The sequence below is a fragment of the Bufo gargarizans genome, chromosome 9 (genome assembly GCF_014858855.1).
Source record: "Bufo gargarizans isolate SCDJY-AF-19 chromosome 9, ASM1485885v1, whole genome shotgun sequence".
NCBI lineage: Eukaryota > Metazoa > Chordata > Amphibia > Anura > Bufonidae > Bufo > Bufo gargarizans.
This window is the reverse complement of record NC_058088.1, coordinates 85,929,453-85,955,244: the sequence shown is the minus strand read 5'-3', so window position 1 is coordinate 85,955,244 and position 25,792 is coordinate 85,929,453. Positions and strand designations below refer to the sequence as shown.

General features: G+C 46.1%; 1 protein-coding gene across 1 annotated transcript; it reads left to right on the top strand.

Annotated features, from left to right (window-relative positions):
- Positions 1–7,257: 7,257 nt before the first annotated feature.
- NXT2 (nuclear transport factor 2 like export factor 2) lies at positions 7,258–25,498 on the top strand. The gene is made up of 4 exons (XM_044268424.1): positions 7,258–7,393; positions 11,306–11,392; positions 15,086–15,230; positions 24,951–25,498. The coding sequence occupies exons 1-4, from the start codon at positions 7,382–7,384 to the stop codon at positions 25,133–25,135; spliced, it is 429 nt and encodes a 142-aa protein (XP_044124359.1). The 5' UTR covers positions 7,258–7,381; the 3' UTR covers positions 25,136–25,498.
- The last annotated feature ends 294 nt before the right edge of the window (positions 25,499–25,792 follow it).

The window sequence follows — 25,792 nt, the reverse complement described above, 5'->3', positions numbered from 1 at the left end:
ATTCACGTCCCTTGCCGGGACGCCATCTTAGACACTGGAAAGATGCCCTTAATCCAGATCATGGTACTTCAGGGTATAGCGAACCAGACCGACATTCATAGGCTTAATAGCCTTAAACCCAATGGATTGAACATTGAGTTTAATTTTGGGGAGGTGTTGTGATGAGTGGCTTGCCCTGTGTCATGTGGAATATGTCTAGGTGTGTCTGTGTACACACAGAGTATACATTTATTCAAAAACTGTTGAATCAACAGTAAATTTGATTCTTCCTCATTCTTTTTTTCTTCTTTTTCACAGATCACCAGCACTTACCATACGGAGGGGTTGAGCTTGAGAATGAAATTGACACAATTTTATGTACAGGGGGCCAATACCTCTGATAGCTATGCTTTTTTTCTTTTTCTCTTTTTTTTCCTTTTGGTATGTTTCACTGTCCGATCAGACACACATCAAGGGCACCACAACTGGGCCGATATGGTGTCACGGCTGTTCCATCATCTATCTGGTTCAGATTTGCCCTCTGCAACACCTGGGTACAGATTGGAGGAGAACCCTCGTGGGTATGTAAGCGACCGGACACCGGTGATGGGTAACCCCTTATATACAACGGCTTCCGTTGTGACGGTGGGCTCCTATCTAGGTAAGACATTAAGGCAATCTGGTTTCCGGGCTGTCTATGTCGGTCTGGTTCGCTATACCCTGAAGTACCATGATCTGGATTAAGGGCATCTTTCCAGTGTCTAAGATGGCGTCCCGGCAAGGGACGTGAATGGGACATGCGCAGTGAAGCACCTAGGCCGGAAGTGACGACGTGGTGGTGACGCAGCAGAGGGCGGCCTCTGATGACGCAAGGCGACAGACAGCAGGCGATATTCCCTTCCTGGTGCCGGATCGAGACAGCAGTGAATCGGTAATGGGACCCAGCGATCGTACAGCTGCGGCGTTCAACCTGCACAGGATCAAGTAATAGCATAGCTACAAGTTTTTGAAAGTGTCCTTTGATCCATTTCTCAGCTCTTCCCTCAGTATGTTCACACGCTTTGGACACATCCACTGGCTGTGTATTAATACAAACGCAGCCGATGGGTCTGCCCTCTCCCTTCTTATATTCACTATATATATATGTTTGACACATGCACTTGAATGATGTCTCACATGGGATTAACATCGGATATATGTAACTGATGAAATTTGTTTTATTTCTGTATTTGCCACTTTTGTAATTATGTTTATGTTTGGTTAACATTGAACACGCCCCTTGGGGTGGGACATGTAGTGATCACATGATGTGTAACTTAATTAGCTCACCTATATAATTGCTCACACTTGATTTGTATTTGTGCTTGATAAAGGCTCAGTATTGGAGCCGAAACGTTGTACCGCAAGGTTGATTAAAACCACTTTTACCTTTTCAAGACCGGAGTGCCGTCCTTTTTCTGGATTCATTGATTGGGGTAAGGAGTCGATTCCCCTGGAACGTGCACCCTATTTTTCCTGTATAGCAGTCAGTGCCGCCATTTTTCATATCTATATATATATATATATATATATATATATATATATATATAAAAACTATGCAGGGAAAAAAATTTGCACAGTAAACTAAGCAGACCGATCAGAAAAATTGATGTTTCTGATCAGCACTCAGCAGGTGCATGAGCCGTCCAAGAAGGCACAGATGAAAAAAAAAATATCTGCACCAAATAAAAGAGCCCAAGTGCTGAACAATGAAGTACGGACTGATCAGCACTTGGCGTTGACAGCTTGCACACAGAAATAGCAGTGCAGAGCAGAAAAAATAAAATAGAAAAAAGATACGTGACAAAAAAAAGTCACAGTTGGTCCCCCGTAAGCAAAATCGGACGGGGGATGACGACAGAGAGGGAGGATAGGGACAAGGATTAGGGCTTTGGAAGGGGGGTGGATTAGGGATCTGGAACTTCTGCTGCAAAAAATAAAATAAAAATCACTGCAGCAGATATTCCACTCTTCTTTATACAGGTAAGGCTAGTTTCACACTAGCGTTCGGCTGTCCGCTCGTGAGCTCCGTTTGAAGGGGCTCACGAGCGGACCCGAACGCTTCCGTCCAGCCCTGATGCAGTCTGAATGGATGCGGATCCGCTCGGACTGCATCAGTCTGGCGACGTTCAGCCTCCGCTCCGCTCAGCAGGCGGACACCTGAACGCTGCTTGCAGCGTTCGGGCGTCCGCCTGGCCGTGCGGAGGCGTGCGGATCCGTCCAGACTTACAATGTAAGTCAATGGGGACGGATCCGTTTGAAGATGCCACAATATGGCTCAATCTTCAAGCGGATCCGTCCCCCATTGACTTTCAATGTAAAAGTCTGGACGGATCCGCTCAGGCTAATTTCACACTTAGCTTTTTTTTGCCAATATAATGCAGACGGATCCGCTCTGAACAGAGCCTCCGTCTGCATTATTATGATCGGATCCGTTCAGAACGGATCCGATCGAACGCTAGTGTGAAAGTAGCCTTATAGAAAGCTGTGGTGGTGCACCACAAGTCCCAGCAGATACAGCACCGAGGGACACAGGTCCACTCTGCATGCAGTCTCCAACTAGAATGGCTGCTTGCAGAGGGATTCTTCCTGCTCCCTTTGCTGCTGTAGCGTTGTTCCAGTCAATTGCAGCGCTGGCAGGGGACTCCAAACACTGTAGTCCCCTGCCTGACCTCGGAGGTGCTGAGGCTGTACTTTTTTTTTTACTGGACTTTGCAGGATACACGAACGTGGTGTGCAGCTATTTTGTATCCTTTTTTTCACAACATGTGCGTCAAACGGAGGCATAAAACGTGATGTGAACCCACCCTAAAGCCTCATTCACACATCTGTGTCCGTGCTCAAATCAGTGAGAGGGTAGTCAGTGATGCATCCGTGAAGGATCCGTGTGTCTGTTTTTTTGCTTTCCATGTGCCATCCTTATTTCACTGATCCTGCACAGCTGTAAATAACTTTCAAATCATCTCTTCCTAATGATCCATGAAACACGGATCCGACATAGACTATAATGGGCATGATGGATCCGTGAACGGACAAAATAGAGGATGCATCCGTGCTAAAAAAAAAACGGATCGCACTAAAACACTGATGTGTGAATACACACATTAAAATTAATGGGGACGTGTGCTGTCCGTGGAGAACACTTAAAGAACGCTTCCGTGAAACACTGATGCGTGAATGAGGCTTAAAGGGGTTATCCCATCTTAGACAATGGGGGCATATCGCTGGGACCCGCACCTACAAGGAGAACGGAATGAAGAAAGTTGAGACGGGCGTACTGCGCATGCGCAGCCTGCCCTCAATTCATTTCTATAGAGCCGCCGAAAATAGCCGAACGCTGGCTCGGCTATTTCCGTCGGCCCCATAAAAATGAATGGGACAATAGGGGCATATCCTAGCGATATGCACCCATTGTCTAAGATGGGATAACCCCTTTAAGAGACATCACACTTTTGGATGGCAATAAGTGGATATTCTTATTGTGTTAGGGCACAGAGGAGATTGGATGGGATTAGAGGCATTGCTTATTGCAAAACTCTGTGTGTTGACTACAGTGCACTCAGCAGGCAAAACCACAGTGTGAGTGTGGGGGGGGCACAGAGCAGACAAAACACACTGGGCCAGATATATCATTAGGCAAAGTCACTTTTGTGGAGTGGAAAAGTCGCAAAAAAGTCCCAAAGGCTAAAACTGCGCACAAATTTGCGACTTTTTTCTGCTCTGCACTATGCTCGCCAGTTTTCTGAAAGTGGGCGTGTTTTCGTATGTAAATGAATCTCTAGACAGATTTACTATTGGGACTTTTTTAAAAAGTCGTAAAAAAGTCGCAAAAAAGTCGCAACTTCACTCCAGTGAGGACCATGCTTATCTTATGAGACTTTTTAATAGAACATGCGACTTTTTCATAAAGATGTGCGACTTTTGTAAAGCTGCTTACTGACGGATAAACTGCTACCGTCAAACCACATTTATTACAGTCTTAAAGGGGCGATCATAAATCTGACTTGGCTAAAACTGACTTTAGCCATATGTGAAAGTGGAGTGAGCTGTCAGAGTCGTGATAAATCTGGCCCACTGTGTGGAGGGGGCACAGAAGAGGCAAAACCACAGCGTGGGGGGGGGGGGGCACAGAGGAGATAAAACCCACCGTGTGGAGGGGGTACTAAGGAGGCAAAACCAATGTGTGGAGGGGGTACAGAGGAGACAAAACCCACAGTGTGGAGGGGGTACTTAGGAGGCAAAACCACCATGTGGAGTGGGAACAGAGGAGGCAAAACCACCATGTGGAGTGGGAACAGAGGAGGCAAAACCACCATGTGGAGTGGGAACAGAGGAGGCAAAACCACCATGTGGAGGGGGCACTACGGAGGCAAAACCCACCGTGTGGAGGGGGCACAGAGGAGGCAAAACCCACCGTGTGGAGGGGGCACTAAGGAGGCAAAACCAATGTGTGGAGGGGGTACAGAGGAGACAAAACCCACAGTGTGGAGGGGGTACTTAGGAGGCAAAACCACCATGTGGAGTGGGAACAGAGGAGGCAAAACCCACAGTGTGGAGGGGGAACAGAGGAGGCAAAACCACCATGTGGAGGGGGAACAGAGGAGGCAAAACCACCATGTGGAGGGGGAACAGAGGAGGCAAAACCACCATGTGGAGTGGGAACAGAGGAGGCAAAACCACCATGTGGAGGGGGCACTACGGAGGCAAAACCCACCGTGTGGAGGGGGTACTAAGGAGGCAAAACCAATGTGTGGAGGGGGTACAGAGGAGACAAAACCCACAGTGTGGAGGGGGCACTAAGGAGGCAAAACCAATGTGTGGAGGGGGTACAGAGGAGACAAAACCCACAGTGTGGAGGGGGTACTTAGGAGGCAAAACCACCATGTGGAGTGGGAACAGAGGAGGCAAAACCCACAGTGTGGAGGGGGAACAGAGGAGGCAAAACCACCATGTGGAGTGGGAACAGAGGAGGCAAAACCACCATGTGGAGTGGGAACAGAGGAGGCAAAACCACCATGTGGAGTGGGAACAGAGGAGGCAAAACCACCATGTGGAGGGGGCACTAAGGAGGCAAAAAACACTGTGTGGAGGGGGCACATAGGAGGCAAAATTACCGTGTGAAGGGGGTACTAAGGAGGCAAAACCTATGTCTGAAGGGAGCACAGAGGAGGCAAAACCCACAGTGTGGAGGGGGCTCTAAGGGTCCATTCACACGTCCGCAATTCTGTTCCGCATTTTGCGGAACAGAATTGTGGACCCATTCATTTCTATGGGGCCGCACGATGTGCTGCCCGGATCCGGAAATGCGGACCCGCACTTCTGGGTCCGCAATTCCGTTCCCCAAAAAAATAGAACATGTTTATTAGGCATATTCTATTATAGTGCCAGCGATGTGCGCTCCGAAAAGTGCGGAACGCACACTGCCGGTATTTTGCGGATCCGCAAAACACATACGGATGTGTTAATGGACCCTAAGGAGGCAAGGAGGTAAACCCACCGCGTGGAGGGGGCACAGAGGAGGCAAAACCCACCGCGTGGAGGGGGCACAGAGGAGGCAAAACCCACCGCGTGGAGGGGGCACAGAGGAGGCAAAACCCACCGCGTGGAGGGGGCACAGAGGAGGCAAAACCCACCGCGTGGAGGGGGCACAGAGGAGGCAAAACCCACCGCGTGGAGGGGGCACAGAGGAGGCAAAACCCACCGCGTGGAGGGGGCACAGAGGAGGCAAAACCCACCGCGTGGAGGGGGCACAGAGGAGGCAAAACCCACCGCGTGGAGGGGGCACAGAGGAGGCAAAACCCACCGCGTGGAGGGGGCACAGAGGAGGCAAAACCCACCGCGTGGAGGGGGCAGGGCACAGAGGAGGCAAAACCCACCGCGTGGAGGGGGCACAGAGGAGGCAAAACCCACCGCGTGGAGGGGGCACAGAGGGGGCAAAACCCACCGCGTGGAGGGGGCACAGAGGAGGCAAAACCCACCGCGTGGAGGGGGCACAGAGGAGGCAAAACCCACCGCGTGGAGGGGGCACAGAGGAGGCAAAACCCACCGCGTGGAGGGGGCACAGAGGAGGCAAAACCCACCGCGTGGAGGGGGCACAGAGGAGGCAAAACCCACCGCGTGGAGGGGGCACAGAGGAGGAAAAACCCACCGCGTGGAGGGGGCAAAACCCACCGCGTGGAGGGGGCAAAACCCACCGCGTGGAGGGGGCAAAACCCACCGCGTGGAGGGGGCAAAACCCACCGCGTGGAGGGGGCAAAACCCACCGCGTGGAGGGGGCAAAACCCACCGCGTGGAGGGGGCACAGAGGAGGCAAAACCCACCGCGTGGAGGGGGCACAGAGGAGGCAAAACCCACCGCGTGGAGGGGGCACAGAGGAGGCAAAACCCACCGCGTGGAGGGGGCACAGAGGAGGCAAAACCCACCGCGTGGAGGGGGCACAGAGGAGGCAAAACCCACCGCGTGGAGGGGGCACAGAGGAGGCAAAACCCACCGCGTGGAGGGGGCACAGAGGAGGCAAAACCCACCGCGTGGAGGGGGGCACAGAGGAGGCAAAACCCACCGCGTGGAGGGGGCACAGAGGAGGCAAAACCCACAGTGTGGAGGGGCACTAAGGAGGCAAAACCCACCGCGTGGAGGGGGCACAGAGGAGGCAAAACCCACAGTGTGGAGGGGGCACAGAGGAGACAAAACCCACAGTGTGGAGGGGGCACTAAGGAGGCAAAACCCACCGCGTGGAGGGGGCACAGAGGAGGCAAAACCCACAGTGTGGAGGGGGCACAGAGGAGGCAAAACCCACCGTGTGGAGGGGGCACAGAGGAGGCAAAACCCACCGTGTGGAGGGGGCACTAAGGAGGCAAAACCCACCGTGTGGAGGGGGCACAGAGGAGGCAAAACCACCGTGTGGAGTGGGAACAGAGGAGGCAAAACCCACCGTGTGGAGGAGGTAGTAAGGAGGCAAAACCACCTCATAGAGTCAAAATATCTTGTAAGAAGATGTACTGTATGGTGAGCAGTGTAACTGTGGGTGACTTTATAAGAGCTCACAGCAGCTCTAACACCCACTACAAACTACATAAAAATAGAGCCCCCAGACCCTCACCAGAAATCTCCGGCAACAGAAAAGTGCCTGCACTGTCCCTGCTCTGGAGGCAGCTCTGCTTCTCCTTACAGATTACAGCCCTTTTCCTGCATCTTCTAGCACAGTCTGTAAGGGGCGGGAGGAAGCGGTCACATGATCTTATGACGTCATGCCCTCAAAGAAGCCAATACATTCTAAGCGTTACCTCACAGCCATAGACTACTAACCGATGTTCTAAGTCACATCTGCTCATTATTGGCGCGCGGCGGAGGACTGCGGGCGACCATGGCTTCTAATGTGAGTATACATCTGGCCTTGTATCCAGCACGGTCATCGGCTTGTCACGTGTTGTGTCCCTTATGCTGAAGAGCCGCCCAAACCCCATCAGATTTCCATGTACCGACTATACTGCGGGCTATTGTTCCCTGTTATCAGCCATCTGGTGCTGGCCCTCCATCTACACAGGCTGTTGTGTATGGGGTCCCAGTATACAGGGTCGGGTTGTGATTTCTAACCATGGAGACGCATAGGTCTGCGTTGGTGCTGCATACGCAAATCTGTAGGACATTGTCAATGACTAGAGGGCCAGATAAATGGCCTCACAGCGTCTCACTGATGTCCTACTGATTAAAGGGGTTGTCCAGCCCCTGTAATGACCCCCCTAAGGCCCGAGCACCTCATATAGATTATACTTGCCCCTCTCCCCGACACCCGCGTCGCTGGTTATCCACGCATGGCCGCGGCGGCGTCAGAAGGGCAGCCAATAGAAGGACGCGACAGGACGAGTTCCCCCTGGCATTTTGGGAGCCGGGTAAATACAGGGCATTAGGGGGGTCATCATAGGGCCTGAATAACCCCTTAAATGGTGGCTCATGTTGTTTAGACCCCCCCCCCCCCCCCCCATCTCTGTTATTATAATATTGAATTATGTCTTCAGGCGCTTTAACTTTTTCCGCATGTGTTATGTTGCAGTCTTTTGCTAAAATCTGTACTCCGTCCCTCATGATGAGAACGTGAAAACAAGATTTTAGAACTGTTTGCAGATTTATTAAAAAGGAAACCCAAAAATGTCACGTGGAAATAAGTATTCAGACCCTTGACATTTTAGCTCTTGGGGCTCCCAATTTTTCTTGATCATCTTGGAGATGTTTCCTCACCTTGATTGGAGACCACCCGTGGTAAATTCAGATGATTGGGAAAGACACGGCACGTCTATATAATGTCTCACATCTTACAATGCATATCAAAAGGAAAAAACCTAGCTATGAGAAGGAAAGTGCTGCCTGTAGAGCTCACAGACAGGATTGTGTGGAGGCACAGATCTGGAGAGGGGACTGCTGCACTGAAGAGCACAGCGATCTGCATAATTCTTAAATGGAAGCAGTTTGCAACAAACAGAGCTGGCCACCTCACAAACTACCCTTTTTTTTTTTTTTTTTTTTTTTTAGAGGAGGATAAGAAGACCATATTTTTCATCTGACTTCAGATCAGACCCTCTCAGAGATAAAATAAAGAAATTAACTCATCTCTTCTGCGGTGCCGGCGGTCTCTCCTGCAAGTCACCGCTCTCTGGTTTTCTCAGGGCTTGCATTGCACTGTGACTTGACATCGCACAGCGTCAGGTCATAGTGAGCACACCATGTCCTGACATGAGCTCAGAGAAGACCAGGGAGCGGCGAGTACAGCCATCGCCAGCAGCGGTACACTCGCCGCTCCCCGTGTCTCCTGCATACTAATGAGCATTTCTATAATGGAAGCACTTGCTAGTATTCGCTTTATAAGACTTACTACTGCCATTTTCCCCCTACTTTTGGGGGGGAAATGTCACTTATAAAGTGAAAAATATGGTAAGTAATGGGGGGCTTGGTAAGAGAGGTGGCCAAGAACCCAGTGATGAGCCCCACAGATCCTGTGGGCAGATATGAGAAGCTTCCAGAAGGTCAACATCACTGCAGCGCTCCACCAATCTGGGCATTATGGCAGAGTGGCCAGAAAGAAGCCTCCCCTCGGTAAAAGACACATGAAATCCTGCAAAAAAAGCACCTAAAGGACTCTGAGAAACAAGATTTTCTGCTCTGACGAAACAAAGATTTAACTGTTTGGCCTCCGTTCTAAGCATCATATTTGGAGAAAACCAGACACTACTCATCACCTGCCCAGTGCCATCCCTATAGGGAAGCATGATGATGGCAGCATCATGCTGAGGGGGTATTTTTTGGCTGCTGGGACAGGGAGACTGGTCAGAGTCAGGCTACTTTCACACTTGCGTTCGGGGCTCCGCTTGTGAGTTCTGTTTAAAGGCTCTCACAAGCGGCCCCGAACGGATCCGTCCAGCCCTAATGCATTCTGAGTGGATGCGGATCCGCTCAGAATGCATCAGTCTGGCACAGTCTGTCCTCCGCTCCGCTCAGCAGGTGGACACTTGAACGCTGCTTGCAGCGTTCGGGTGTCCGCCTGGCCGTGCGGAGGCAAAGGGATCCGTCCAGACTTACAATGGAAGTCAATGGGGACGGATCCGTTTGAATTTGACACTATATGGCTCAATTTTCAAACGGATCCGTCCCCCATTGACTTTCAATGTAAAGTCTGGACGGATCCGTCTGAAGCTACTTTCACACTTAGAATTTTTTCTACAATATAATGCAGACGGATCCGTTCTGAACGGATCCCCTAGTCTGCATTATATGAGCGGATCGCATCCGCTCTGAACGCAAGTGTAAAAGTAGCCTTAAAGGAAAGCTAAATGGAGCAAAGTGTAAAGATATTCTTAAAGGGAACCTGTCGCCTAAAAAACGCCTCCAAACCACCAGCATTACCTTAAAGTATCCAGCAGTTTGTTCCCAAAGATCCTTTTCTTCCTCCGGCCAGATGCACCAAAATCTTGAAAAGCAGACTTTAATCCCCTGCATGCGCTATGTAACAGCAGAGTTGGAAGTCAAGGGGGCAGCGGCCTCCTTGCTTCAAGTCAGGATAACCACGAGCCCTTCACTTTTGATTTGATAGCTTTCGGCTGATCAGCAGAGTGTGAGTGCGCGTCAGACGTTCACGTGCACGGCTGTCAATCAGAGGTGAAGGGGCAGGGAAAGGGGCGTGGTTATCCTGACTTGAAGTGAAGAGGCCGCTGCCCCCTTGACTTTAAACTCTGCTGTTACATAGCGCGTGCAGGGGATTAAAGTCTGTTTTTCAAGATTTTGGTGCATCTGGCCGGAGGAAGAAAAGGATCTTTAGGAACATACTGCTGGATACTTAAGGTAATGCTGGTGGTTTGGGCGGCATTTTTTAGGTGACAGGTTCCCTTTAATGAAAACCTAATCCCAGAGTTCTCTGGACCTCAGACTGGGCTGAAGGTTCACCTTCCCGTTAGACCAGGCATGCTCTACCTGCAGCCCTCCAGCTGTTGCAAAACTACAACTCCCAGCATGCCCGAACAGCCTACAGCAGGGCATTGTGGGAGTTGTAGTTTTACAACAGCTAGAGGGCCGCAGGTTAAGCATGCCTGCGGTAAGACAACAACACAGGAGTGGCTTGAGGACAATGCTGTGGAGTGACCCAGACTTGAACCCAATCGACCATCTCTGGAGAGACCTGAAAATGGCTGTCCATTGATGGTCCCCATCCAATCTGATAGAGCTTGAGAGGAATGGCAGAAAATCCCTAAATCTAGGTTTGCAAACCTTGTGCTATCATACCAAAAAAGACTAGACGCTGTAATTGCTGGCAAAGGTGCTTCAACTAAGTCCCTGAGTAAAGGGTCTGAATAATTGTCAATTCAAGATCTTAGTTTTTTTCATTTCAATAAATAGGCATAGATTTTGAACATCCTGGTGGAGATTTATCAAACTGGTGTAAAGTAGAACTGGCTCAGTTGCCCATAGCAACCAATCAGATTCCCCCTTTCATTTTCCAAAGCTCCTTTTGAAAAATGAAAGGTGGAATCTGGTTGCTATGGGCAACTAAGCCCGTTCAACTTTACACCAGTTTGATAAATCTCCCCTTTTTCACTTTCTCATTAGGGGACATTGAGTACAGAACAATGGGGAAAAATTAGAACTTAGTATTTTAGCACAAGGCTGCAACATGACAAAATATGAAAACAGTGAAAGGGTCTGAAGACTTTCCAAATGCAGTGTAAGCATTCCCACGAATGTAGCACACGGCTAGAGCCTATATAACGTGACCTAACTATCTTGGTGTGTTCTTGTTCATTAGGACTTCCGGGTTGATGTAGACCTGGCGTGTCGGGCCGCCGATGACTTCATAAATCTGTATTACGAAACCGTTGACAAGAGGAGAAGGGTAAGCTGGCACAGCGATACAATCACAGCACATGGCACGATAGTAGATGGAATCTGTGATCGATGGATTTATGAATGGTGCCCGCCGTGACGTACTTACCATGGAGACAGATCACACCATTGCTAGGGGGTAGAGGGTGCTCAGTGTGGGACTTTATTCACAGCGGTTACTGGCAGCCACCACTAGGGGGAGCTCAGTTCAAAGACAGCTTTACAGCATCCATTGAATTCAACAGAAGCAATATATATTTTCCTATGGACTGATCTCCCCATAAGGGTGGCTGCAGGTGGACAGTTTTGTCATTTAGGCCTCTTGCACACGAACGTTTTTTTTTTCCTATTTACGTTCCGTATACGGGCTGTATATGGAACCATTCATTTCAATGGATCCGCAAAAAAACAGAAGGTACTCCTTATGCCTTTTCCATATTTCCTTTCCGTTCAAAGATAGAACATGTCCTATTATTGTCTGCATAACGGACAAGGATAGTACTGTTCTATCAGGGGCCAGCTGTTCCGTTCCGCAAAAAAACGGAATGCACACGGACGTCATCCGTATTTTTAGCGGATCCATGTTTTGTGGACCACAAAATACTGAAAAAGCTATACGGTCGTGTGCAAGATGACTTATTCAAGGGAGACGGACACAAATCTGTAGGGGGGAGATTTATCAAGGTATTTATGCCAGTTGTCTGGTATTCATACAGCTTATTCCCACATAGAAGATAGGAAAAATTGGCAAAACATAATTTTTTAAGATTTCTCCACGAATAAAAAAAAAAATACTTGATACATCACAAATCTAACTAGGGACCCATACTATGTTTTTCTGTGGGTACCTATGATACCTGTATACACCCATGGGTGCCCAATACATCATAAGGCTTTCTTTTACTAGATTTGAACACTTCTTCTTTTTTTTTTTTTACATGAAAGGGACTGTGCGTCTTTTTTTCACTACCAGCATGTCCAGACCCGCAGTAGTGATCATACTGACCTGGTCCCTCCACCGCAGCTCCCGGCTGTACCTGCATCAACCTCGTATTTAACGTGGGGCACATGGCCACTGCAGGCAATTACTGGCCACAGTGTTGACGTGTCACCCATGCGGCACATCACTTGGTCATGTGCCACACAGTACACACATGACTACTGCATCAAACAGGATGTTAATGCTGGCATAGTCTGGAGCTATGGGGCGGGGACCACGTAAGGCTACTTTCACACTAGTGTTTTTAGCTTTCCGTTTGTGAGATCCATCATGGGCTCTCACGAGCGGTCCTAAGCGGATCAGTTTTGCCCTAATGCATTCTGAATGGAAAAGGATCCGCTCAGAATGCATCTCAATTTGCCTCCGTTCAGTCACCATTCCGCTCCGGATGCGGACACCAAAACTCAGCTTGCAACGTTTTGCTGTCCGTCTGACGAAGCAGAGCCAAACAGATCCGTCCTGGCACACAATGTAAGTCAAAGTGGACGGATCAGTTTTCTCTGGCACAGTAGAAAACTGATCCGTTCCCTATTGACTTTCAGTGGTGGTCATGATGGATCCGTCATGGCTATAGAAGACATAATACAACCGGGCCCGTTCATGATGGATGCATGCGGTTGTATTATTGTAACAGAAGCGTTTTTGCAGATCCATAAAAATGTTAGTGTGAAAGTAGCCTAAGTCTGGTCACCACCGTGGGTCTGGTGTGCTGGGAGGTCTGAAAAAATGTTCACAACCCCTTTTAAAGGTTAAGAAACTTTTGTGATACTTTAGGCCAGTACCACACAATCATAATGAGGACCTGCATGAATCTTCTGAATCAAACCTAGGGTTCCCTGGTCATTCCATGTTTGGTTCTTCAGACACTTTCCAAGAATCTAGGACTGGAGGTCAGCAATTCTTCATGTACAGGGCAGAAAAATGCTCAGATACAAGTTCCTGATAAGGCCATGGTCCTTGGTTCAGTAGTCAAATGAGACAGTCAGTCTTCATGAGTCCAGGGCTGAGCTACATACACCACGTTACACTAGATCTATTAGCCTCTCCTTATGTTTGTGACTCTTGAGCAGAGGAGACACAGCAGGATTTTAAAGATGTCTCTCTTCTCGTTGGAATCGGGTACACTGGGAAAATAAAATACAGGAAATAGAGTTTTAAATTTAATGGAATATATATGGGTGGAGATAAAAAAAATACTAGAGATTAAAGGGTTTTTGCAATACACACCTATATGGAAAAATATTAACCTTAAGGAACTGCAGGGGATTAAAATGTATATTGACTGGGAGAAAAATGGGATGAAATACTTAAACCAGATATTTGAACAGGGTAAGTTGAAAGACTTTAATACAATGGTCAGAGAGTTTGGTATACCGTATAGGGACATATATAAATACTTTCAGCTTAGGAATGCATTGAGGTCAGCTATGCAAGAGGATAAATATAAGATGGAAAGATCTGAGATATTACACAAATTTATTAATCTGGGTGAAAGAAGAGGAATAACGGCAAAAAGATATAAGATACTGATGGGGGGAAAAAAGAAACGGGTTACAATATTAGCTAGGAAAAAATGGGAGAATGAACTGGAATTTTTTACGGACGAAAAATGGAACGATGCATTAAAGAACTATTCTCGAGTTTCAAATAGGGGTTCACATAAGATTTCACAATTTTTTGTGGTTCATAGGTTGCATAGATCCCCATGGATATTAAAAAGAATGGGCGTTAGATCCTCGGATGATTGTATAAAATGTGGGGGAGAGAGAGCTGACTTAATGCATTGCTTCTGGAGATGCCCCAGATTGTTCAGATATTGGACAGAAATAACAGATACTATATATCGAATTCTGAAGGTTCAAATATCAGAAGATCCGATGACGTGTATTCTGGGGGCAACCGAACATCTGGGTTTAAATAGAGATATAAGTATGGTCCTTAGTAAGGTTTTATTTCAAGCTAGACTCTTAATACTCAAGAAATGGGTAGGGGTTGACCCTCCAACAGTTCGGCAGTGGAGAAAAGCAGTAGAGGATATGATTAAAGAAGAACGGGTGATGGAGGGCCATAGTAGAAAAGGAAAAACTACGGATGAAATATGGAAGAGCTGGTTACTTTAGGGCTGGATAGATAGGGTTTTTTCTTTTTTTTTTTTTTCTGTATTGCACGTCTCCCCCTCCCCCACATCTTTGGGGGGGTGGTAAATTGGAGAGTAAAAATATTTGGGTATGTATAGGATAAGAATGGAATGTTTTTCCTTTCCTTTTTTTTTCCATCTTTTTCTTACGGTTGTAAATAAAAAGTTGTAATTTTTATTCAATCTATATATGAATATTCTTGAGACGATGGTAACAAATGGATATTTGTAAAAGGGAAAAAGGGGGAGGGTGGAAGAAGGGGAAAGGAAAAATAAATATAGCCATATATTGTTATTATATATACTACCTTATACTGTTATTATAAATAGTGATGCACTTGGGCGGGGTGGGGGTTGGGGGGGTGGTAGGGGTAAAAAGTTAATTTGAATGATTATTGTAATGACCCGTTGGACGGTCAGATGCTGTATATTTAATGTGTTTTGTATAACAATAAAGAAATATAAAAAAAAAAAAAAAAAAGATCTATTAGCCTCTCCTTATGTTTGTGACTCTTGAGCAGAGGAGACACAGCAGGATTTTAAAGATGTCTCTCTTCTCTTTATAGCAACTCGTAAAACTCTATATGGATACTGCAACTTTAGTTTGGAACGGCAATCCGATTTCTGGACAGAATGCTCTTATTGAATTCTTTGAAATGTTACCGTCAAGTGACTTTACAGTGAATATGGTCGACTGTCAACCAGTTCATGGTAAGAACTAAGATTAGCAGCTTCTGCAGCAGAATTATAGAGACCTTCCAGTGCAGGAAAATTTGACATTAGCTGGGGAATGAAAATCCCATTGACCTCCTAGTCATATTTTCACCTGCAAGCCATGGATTTCTGGGATCCCCCTCTGTCATCCAAGATGGCCAAACGATTCTCAGACTACCTGATGCACACTATGCATTTGGAAGTCGAAAACCCTTCCTGCTGCCCATGAAGCAGAGCTGGCTCATTGAGGGAAGGGATGGACAAGCAGGAAGTCTTGGACCGCCAAATGCACAGTGTGCATCAGGTAGTCTGAGAAGCGACGTGGCCATCTTGAATGACAGCAGAAGGGCCCAGTAACTTGTGGATCTGCAGATAAAAAGGAGGGTGGGGGATGGGGCTCACTACATTCTGGGACTTGCATGTACTACATATTGGTGAGCGTTTGTCAGGCTGCTCGGCTATGATGGTATATTATAGGCAGAATCACATAATTACTATTTATTGATGAGCAGTGTAGTGAGGCCTCACCACCACCATACCATTCTCCCTAGGCACCTCAGGTAGCTCTGCAAGTGGAAACAACCAGTCCTATTCACATTCTAGGACAGGTTGCTAGTGACCAGTTTAGAAATCATTCCCGTAGAACCCCTTAAAAAAAAAATACAAAAAAATAACTTTTTTTTCTTTAATTGACAAGTCACTTTAAAGGGGTTGTCCACATTTGATTTTTTATTTTTTTTTCTAAGGCCTCATGCACACGACAGTTTTTTTTCACGGTCCGTGGGTCCGTGATCCGTGACCGTTTTTTCGTCCGTGGGTCTTCCTTGATTTTTGGAGGATCCACGGACATGAAAAAAAAGTCGTTTTGGTGTCCGCCTGGCCGTGCGGAGCCAAACGGATCCGTCCTGAATTACAATGCAAGTCAATGGGGACGGATCCGTTTGATGTTGACACAATATGGTGCCATTTCAAACGGATCCGTCCCCATTGACTTTCAATGTAAAGTCTGGAGTTCTGTTATACCATCGGATTGGAGTTTTCTCCAATCCGATGGTATATTTTAACTTGTAGCGTCCCCATCACCATGGGAACGCCTCTATGTTAAAATATACTGTCGGATATGAGCTACATCGTGAAACTCATTTCCGACAGTATATTCTAACACAGAGGCGTTCCCATGGTGATGGAGACGCTTCAGGTTAGAATATACAAAAAAACTGTGTACATGACTGTCCCCTGCTGCCTGGCAGGTGCTGCCAGGCAGCAGGGGGCAGACCCCCCCCCCCCCCTGTTTTTAACTCATTGGTGGCCAGTGGGCCCCCCCTCCCCTGTTGTTAACTCGTTGGTGGCCAGTGTGCGCACCCCCCTCCCTCCCTCCCTCTATTGTAATAGCATTGGGGCCAGTGTGCGGCACCCCCCTCCCTCCCTCCCTTCTATTGTAATCGCATGGGGGCCAGTATGCCTGGGCAAGCCTGATCTCTGTACAGGAGGATATGCTATGAAGTACAATTAACCCCCTTCAGGTGTCCGCAACTGATGGGCGTTAATTGTAACTATCATATCCCCCTGTAAGAGATCGGGTGCTGCCAGGCAGCAGGGGGCAGTCTTGTACACAGTTTGTAGTGTATTCTAACTAGAAGCGTCCCATCACCATGGGAACGCCTCTGTGTTAGAATATACTGTCGGATCTGAGTTTTCACGAAGTGAAAACTCAGCTCTGAAAAAGCTTTTATGCAGACGGATCTTCGGATCCGTCTGTATGAAACTAAAACCTACGGCCACGGATCACGGACACGGATGCCAATCTTGTGTGCATCCGTGTTCTTTCACGGACCCATTGACTTGAATGGGCCCTGTGAACCGTTGGCCGTGAAAAAAATAGGACAGGTCATATTTTTTTCACGGCCAGGAAACACGGCTCACGGATGCGGCTGCCAAACGGTGCATTTTCCGATTTTTCCACGGACCCATTGAAAGTCAATGGGTCCGTGAAAAAAAACGGCACAACGGCCACGGATGCACACAACGGTCGTGTGCATGAGGCCTAAAAGTACACTTGTTTAAATGATGACGACCATGAGATATTATATACTACAGGTCTAAGAATTGAGACTTTGAGCCTATATTAAAGAGGCTTACTAGTATGGCAGGCACACTAATACTGCATCAACATTCATGTATTCACCAGGCAGTTACAGAATTTATCCAGTCTAAGGCTGAGTTCACACGGGCGAGATTTCCGCGCGGGTGCAATGCAGTAGGTGAACGCATTGCACCTGCACTGAATCCTGACCCATTCATTTCAATGGGGCTGTGCACATGAGCATTTTTTTTCACGCATCACTTCTGCAATGCTTTAAAATCGCAGCATGCTCTATATTCTGCGTTTTTCACGCAGCCCTGGCTCCATAGAAGTGAATGGGGCTGCGTTAATAACGCATTGCATCTGCAAGCAAGTGCGGATGCAATGCGTTTTTCACTGATGGTTGCTAGGAGATGTTGTTTGTAAACCTTCAGTTTTTTATCACGCGCGTGAAAAACGCATCAAAACGCATTGCACCCGCGCGGAAAAAACTGAACAACTAAACGCAACCGCAGACAAAACTGACTGAACTTGCTTGCAAAATGGTGCGAGTTTAACTGAACGCACCCTGAACGCATCCGGACCAAATCTGTCACGCTCGTGTGAACTCAGCCTAACACCTAATCAAAAAGTGAACATAACTCATCGATTTGATTTGATTAATTGTAGCTGGCTACATTATTTAAAGGGGTTCTCCGGTATTTAAGAAAATGAAAATACTTAAATATTTATTATAATATAATCTCAAATACCTTTCATTATTTATAATGGCTTATTTTGTCTGGGGAGCAATCATCAGGGGAAATAAAATGGCCGCTTTCCCATTAGTTCACACAAGACCTGTCCTGATCACACATGAGGACAAGTTACTTTAAAACACTGAGGTAAAGAACTGCCTCATTTTCCTCTCTACTTGTCAGGGTTTATGATCCTGAATACAGATGGTAAGAACTTTAGCTGAATCTCTGGGGAATTTAGTTCATGAGGGACAGACAGGACAGGCTGTGGTAATGGAGACTGCATACAAGTGCTGCTGCTCATTAGCCACCTCGCCCTCCTCTCATGTCTTCTCCTCATCTCCATTCCCACAGAGATTCACCTGTATTCAGGATCATGATTCCTGACGAGCAGAGAGGAGGATGATGCAGCACTATGGCTCATTGTGGTGTGATTAGGACAAGTTTTGTGTGTACTGATAGGACGGCGGCAATTTTATTTCTCCTAATGATTGCTCCCTAGACAAAACAAGGCATTCTAAGTAATGAAAGGTATTTGTGAATGTATTTATTATAAAATTTAAGTATTTTCATTTTCTTAATTACCGGAGAACCCCTTTAAATAATGTAGCCAGCTACAATTAATAAAATCATTTCGATGAGTTATGTTCACTTTTTGATTAGGTATTAGACTGGATAAATTCTGTAGCTGCCTGGTGAATACATGTATGTTGATGCAGCAATTGCATGCAGTATTAGTGTGCCTGCCATACTGGTAAGCGTCTTTAACCACCTCCCGACCGCTGTACGCGTATATGCGTCCGGGAGGTGGTTGCTTTATTCCTCCTGGACGCATATACGCGTCTTCTCGCGAGACGCGAGATTTGTAAGCGAGTGGATCTCCAGCCTGCCAGCGGCGATCGCTCGCTGGCAGGCTGGAGATCCGAATCCGAATTTTCATAACAGCGTCTAATATACCTCCTACCTGGTCCTCTGGTGGTCCCTTTTGTTAGGATCGACCACCAGAGGACTCAGGTAGGTCAGTACAGTCGCACCAAACACTACACTACACTACACTACACCCCCCCCCCCCGTCACTTATTAACCCCTTATAAACCCCTGATCACCCATGATCACCCCATATAAACTCCCTGATCACCCCCCCTGTCATTGATCACCGCCCTGTCATTGATCACCCCCCTGTCAGGCTCCGTTCAGACGTCCGTATAATTTTTACGGATCCACGGATACATGGATCGGATCCGCAAAAAGCATACGGACGTCTGAATGGAGCCTTACAGGGGGGTGATCAATGACAGGCGGGTGATCACCCATATAAACTCCCTGATCACCCCCCTGTCATTGATCACCGCCCTGTCATTGATCACCCCCCTGTAAGGCTCCATTCAGACGTCCGCATGATTTTTACGGATCCGATCCATGTATCCATGGATCCGTAAAAAATCATGCGGATGTCTGAATGGAGCCTTACAGGGGGGGTGATCACCCTGATCACCCCCTGTCATTGATAACCCCCCTGTAAGGCTCCATTCAGACGTCCGCATGCGTTTTGTGGATCCGATCCATGTATCCATGGATCCGTAAAAAATCATGCGGATGTCTGAATGGAGCCTTACAGGGGGGTGATCAATGACAGGGGGGTGATCAGGGAGTCTATATGGGTGATCACCCCCCTGTCATTGATCACCCCCCCTCCCCCTGGTAAGGCTCCATTCAGACATTTTTTTTTGGCACAAGTTAGCGGAAATTTTTTGTTTGTTTTTGTTTTTTCTTACAAAGTCTCATATTCTACTAACTTGTGTCAAAAAATAAAATCTCACATGGACGCACCATACCCCTCACGGAATCCAAATGCGTAAACATTTTTAGACATTTATATTCCAGACTTCTTCTCACGCTTTAGGGCCCCTAAAAAGCCAGGGCAGTATAAATACCCCACATGTGACCCCATTTCGGAAAGAAGACACCCCAAGGTATTCCGTGAGGGGCATATTGAGTCCATGAAAGATTGAAATTTTTGTCCTAAGTTAGCGGAAAGTGAGACTTTGTGAGAAAAAAACTAAAAAAAATCAATATCCGCTAACTTACGCAAAAAAAAATAAAAAATTCTAGGAACTCGCCATGCCCCTCATTGAATACCTTGGGGTGTCTTCTTTCCAAAGTGGGGTCACATGTGGGGTATTTATACTGCCCTGGCTTTTTAGGGGCCCGAAAGTGTGAGAAGAAGTCTGGGATCCAAATGTCTAAAAATGCCCTCCTAAAAGGAATTTGGGCCCCTTTGCGCATCTAGGCTGCAAAAAAGTGTCACACATGTGGTATCGCCGTACTCAGGAGAAGTTGGGGAATGTGTTTTGGGGTGTCATTTTACATATACCCATGCTGGGTGAGAAAAATATCTTGGTCAAATGCCAACTTTGTATAAAAAAATGGGAAAAGTTGTCTTTTGCCAAGATATTTCTCTCACCCAGCATGGGTATATGTAAAATGACCCCCCAAAACACATTCCCCAACTTTTCCTGAGTACGGCGATACCAGATGTGTCACACTTTTTTGCAGCCAAGGTGGGCAAAGGGGCACATATTCCAAAGTGCACCTTTCGGATTTCACCGGTCATTTTTTACACATTTTGATTGCAAAGTACTTCTCACACATATGGGCCCCTAAATTGCCAGGGCAGTATAACTACGCCACAAGTGACCCCATTTTGGAAAGAAGACACCCCAAGGTATTCCATGGGGGGCACGGCGAGTTCCTAGAAATTTTTTATTTTTTGTCACAATTTAGCGGAAAATGATGATTTTTCTTTTTTTTTCTTTTTTCCTTACAAAGTCTCATATTCCACTAACTTGCGACAAAAAATAAAAAATTCTAGGAACTCGCCATGCCCCTCACGGAATACCTTGGGGTGTCTTCTTTCCAAAATGGGGTCACTTGTGGCGTAGTTATACTGCCCTGGCAATTTAGGGGCCCAAATGTGTGAGAAGAACTTTGCAATCAAAATGTGTAAAAAATGCCCTGCAAAATCCGAAAGGTGCACTTTGGAATATGTGCCCCTTTGCCCACCTTGGCAGCAAAAAAGTGTGACACATCTGGTATCGCCGTACTCGGGAGAAGTTGGGCAATGTGTTTTGGGGTGTCATTTTACATATACCCATGCTGGGTGAGAAAAATATCTTGGTCAAATGCCAACTTTGTATAAAAAAAATGGGAAAAGTTGTCTTTTGCCAAGATATTTCTCTCACCCAGCATGGGTATATGTAAAATGACACCCCAAATCACATTCCCCAACTTCTCCTGAGTACGGCGATACCAGATGTGTGACACTTTTTTGATGCCAAGGTGGGCAAAGGGGCACATATTCCAAAGTGCACCTTTCGGATTTCACCGGTCATTTTTTACAGATTTTGATTGCAAAGTACTTCTCACACATATGGGCCCCTAAATTGCCAGGGCAGTATAACTACGCCACAAGTGACCCCATTTTGGAAAGAAGACACCCCAAGGTATTCTGTGAGGGGCATGGTGAGTTCCTAGAATTTTTTATTTTTTGTCGCAAGTTAGTGGAATATGAGACTTTAAGAAAAAATAAAAAAAATAAAATCATCATCATTTTCCGCTAACTTGTGACAAAAAATAAAAAGTTCTATGAACTCACTATGCCCATCAGCGAATTCCTTAGGGTGTCTACTTTCCGAAATGGGGTCATTTGTGGGGTTTTTCTACTGTTTGGGCATTGTAGAACCTCAGGAAACATGACAGGTGCTCAGAAAGTCAGAGCTGCTTCAAAAAGCGGAAATTCACATTTTTGTACCATAGTTTGTAAATGCTATAACTTTTACCCAAACCATTTTTTTTTTTGCCCAAACATTTTTTTTTAATCAAAGACATGTAGAACAATAAATTTGGCGAAAAATTTATATATGGATGTCGTTTTTTTTTTGCAAAATTTTACAGCTGAAAGTGAAAAATGTCATTTTTTTGCAAAAAAATCGTTACATTTTGATTAATAACAAAAAAAGTAAAAATGCCAGCAGCAATGAAATACCACCAAATGAAAGCTCCATTAGTGAGAAGAAAAGGAGGTAAAATTCATTTGTATGGTAAGTTGCATGACCGAGCGATAAACGGTGAAAGTAGTGTAGTGCCGAAGTGTAAAAAGTGCTCTGGTCATGAAGGGGGTTTCACCTAGCGGGGCTGAAGTGGTTAATATAGGCTCAAAGTCTCAATTCTTAGATCTGTAGTATATAATATCTCATGCTCGTCACTATTTAAACACAAATGTACTTTTAGGCTTGTGTCCTTGTTACTACTGTATAACTTTAAAGGGAGTCTGTCACGTACCTGACCAGTTTCGAACAGGTGACATTGTTTAGTGGGGCACAAAGACATGACACAGATGTTACCCGTGTTTAGTTCTTCTGATGCTTCAAATCGCCCAAAAAGTAGGTGTTGTTATATGCTAATGAGCCATCGCAAGTTTTTAGGGGAGGAGAGTTTTCTGAAAGTGCCCGAGTTCCCCCGCCTTACTCGCGCCTAACTCCGCCCCTCAGTAAGCTCAGGCCACCACTGTGGCTCTGTGACATCATATTTCACTATAGGCTGTTCGCGCATCACTGCCGGGCATGCGCACTGTTCTGCCCACTGTAGTCAGAGGCACAGAGATATGCAGGGCACATGTGCCAATTTCACGCCAGTAACTGGTGCATGCGCACTCCATATCCCTATCCCTCTGCCCACAATGATTTCTTCACTAGTCCTATTTCATCAGTTGCTTTCTGCCTGCAGTAGTTCCATTTAATGAGATTAAGGCTACATTCACACGTCAGTATTTTTCTATATCCCGACTTTCGGTCCGTTTTTTGCGGATCCGTTGTTCCTGAAAATGTTTCCGTATGTTATCCGTTTTTTGCGGATCCGCAAAAAACGGAAACGTGTATAAATTTCAATAAGCAAATAAAGTTGTTTTGGATTTCTTTGAAAAAAAATTGAAAAAAAAAAAGTTTCTGTTTGCAGGATTTAATTTCCAGGAACGGAATCCGCATAAAACGGATGACATACGAATGTCTTCCGTTTTTTGCGGATCCATTGACTTTGTATTGTACCAGGATCCGATTTTTGCGGAAAAGAATAGGACATGTTTTATATTTTTTCGGACATGCGGAACGGAACAACGGAAACTGACAGCACACATTGTGCTGTCCGATTTTTTTCAGGGCCCATTGAAAATGAATGGCTCCAGATCTGTTCCGCAAAAACGGAACAGATCAGGAAAGAAAAAACGGACGTGTGAATGGACCCTTAAGGGGTTGTATATATTGATGACCTATTGGCATGGGGGTCTGATACCTGGCACCATGCCGATCAGCTGCTCAAAGATGAGCACTGCTTCCTCTTCATTACACTGTACATCGTCTCCCTTGCATCGGCGGCACATTGTAATTTCAAGTACTTGCACTATTCAAGTGAATGGAGCGACTACTTGCAGCCGCGGCTCCGAGACGATGGGCAGTGTAATGAAGAGGAAGTAGCACTCGCATGGAGTGCTGCCTCCTCTTCAAACTGTTGATCGGCGTGGGTGTTGGACCCCTGCCAATCAGATATTTATAACCTCATCCTCATCAGTAAATACCAGGCACAACCAGGCAGATGATTACATTAATGGATATAGGCTAAAGGTGACCATGTACGAAGGAATTTGTCCCTGGTGTCCAGCTTTCCAATATTCTTCTCAATATGAATGGCCATTCATGAGGCATACACTAGTTTTTTTAACCAAATAATCCTGAAAGGCTGTTAATAGCCATTGTAACAATAGAATTACAGTGTTTCTACAGTGTTTTTTTTTAAATCATTTTTGCTTCTATGTCTTCCCCTTGAAGCTGCAGTGGGTGGGCACTGATCAGAATAAGACTACTTTCACACTTGAGTTTTTGCCTGATCCGGCAGGGTTCAGCAAAAAACGCTTCCGTTACTGATAATACAACCATCTGCATCCTTCATGAACAGATCCGGTTGTATTATCTTTAACATAGCCAAGACAGATCAGTCGTGAACTCCATTGAAAGTCAACGGGGAACGGATCCGTTTCCTGCTGCGGTTTGCTCTCCGGTCTGGGAACGCAACCAAACAGAACAGAATGCACTTTTGAGCATTCTGTTCTGTTCCATTTTGCCCCCATTGACAATGAATGGGGACGAAACGGAAGCCTTTTTTTCTCCGGTATTGTGATTCTATAATGGATCGCAATACCGGAAAAGAGAAATGCTAGTGTGAAAGTAGCCCAAGTCTCCTCCTACCTCAGCTGTCAGTATAGTCCCTGCATACTTCCACTGACTGAGTCTTTTTGGCTATAATGCTATAGTGCTACTGCAGAAGCTCTGGTACTTCTCCCACAAGCAGGGAAATAAGCATAAGGACACATTCACACGAACATGGTTTGGTTCCGCATCCGAGCCGCATTTTTTTGTGACCTATTCACTTCAATGGGGCCGCAAAAGATGCGGACAGTAGTCCATGTGCTGTCCGCATCCGTTGCCCCACAAAAATTATAGATCATGTCCTATTGTCTGTTTTGCGGACAAGAATAGGCATTTGCATAATGCACCGGAAAATACGGCACGTTTGTGTTTATTAGATCTTATGCAGAGTCCTGGCTCTGGGGAGAGTGAGTGAGCTTCATGTCCACCAGCATTCAGCTGATTAGACATGCTCTACACAGTGAACACCAGGTGGCGCCATACTACGTAAGTAAATGTTAATGCTTCAGTTCTTATAATCTATACAGTGAATATAGGTGGGACAACGTCTTTTTAGACGTTTTTGGCAGTCAAGTAGATCTGACCCTCGATATGGTTTAGTTCTGCAACCTGTAGTAATTATGCATTCCTTTTTTCATAGAAACGGCTACTCAAGGCCAGAAGACTGTGCTGGTTGTTGCAAATGGAGCTGTAAAATTTGAAGGGAATAAACGTCACTACTTTAACCAGATTTTCCTCCTGACTCTGCATACCACCCCATCAAACAGCGTGTGGAAGATTGCAAGCGACTGCTTCCGTTTTCAAGATTGGGCCAACGCCTCATAAAGCGTCACTTGGAGCTGGACTTTTTTTTTTTTTTTTTTTCGTGGAGGATGTTTTGCTCGGAAGAAAAGACTCGATTATGAGAGAAGATTTTGTTTCAGTATAGCCGATTTAATAAAAAAATAAATAAATACGGTAGTTGGTGTATTTTTTTATTTATTTATTTTTATGTACTTTTACCCTCGGACATTTGCTTATATTTTGTGTTTTGCTTTTCTTGTTAGTGTTTTGTATATGGTGTGAATATTTCATGTATTATAAATCAAAGACCACATCGAATTTTGTAACTGAGGTGGTAATGTTTGATCTCTAGGAGACAAAGCAATAAATGAAGATACTGGCTAACGCCAGCTATTTTGTTTACAATGGCTGTGCCGGTGTCTATGCTTTCACACACAGAGGATCACTTACTGTCTGCTCTATGGCAATTTTTGGCATAAAGAAAAGAGTCACAAGACCCTATTTTGTGACTTTTTAAACGTGTGAAAATACTTTGTCGCGTGAATGTTTTTACACCATGCTCACCGCATGGAAATGGCCAGGACATTGGCCTTGGCAAATTTACTAATAGTAAATGTCAGAAAAAACGAATCCAAGCAGGGCTGTAGTAGTTTTTTTACACCTGGTGCACGGACTGCTGGAGGTGCACCTAATTTATGG

Bases quoted from the DNA above. Each gene is read 5' to 3' on its own strand.
- NXT2 (XM_044268424.1), top strand. The intron at 11,393-15,085 runs GTAAGCTGGCAC...TTCTCTTTATAG, and splicing joins CCGTTGACAAGAGGAGAAGG to CAACTCGTAAAACTCTATAT. The intron at 15,231-24,950 runs GTAAGAACTAAG...CTTTTTTCATAG, and splicing joins CGACTGTCAACCAGTTCATG to AAACGGCTACTCAAGGCCAG.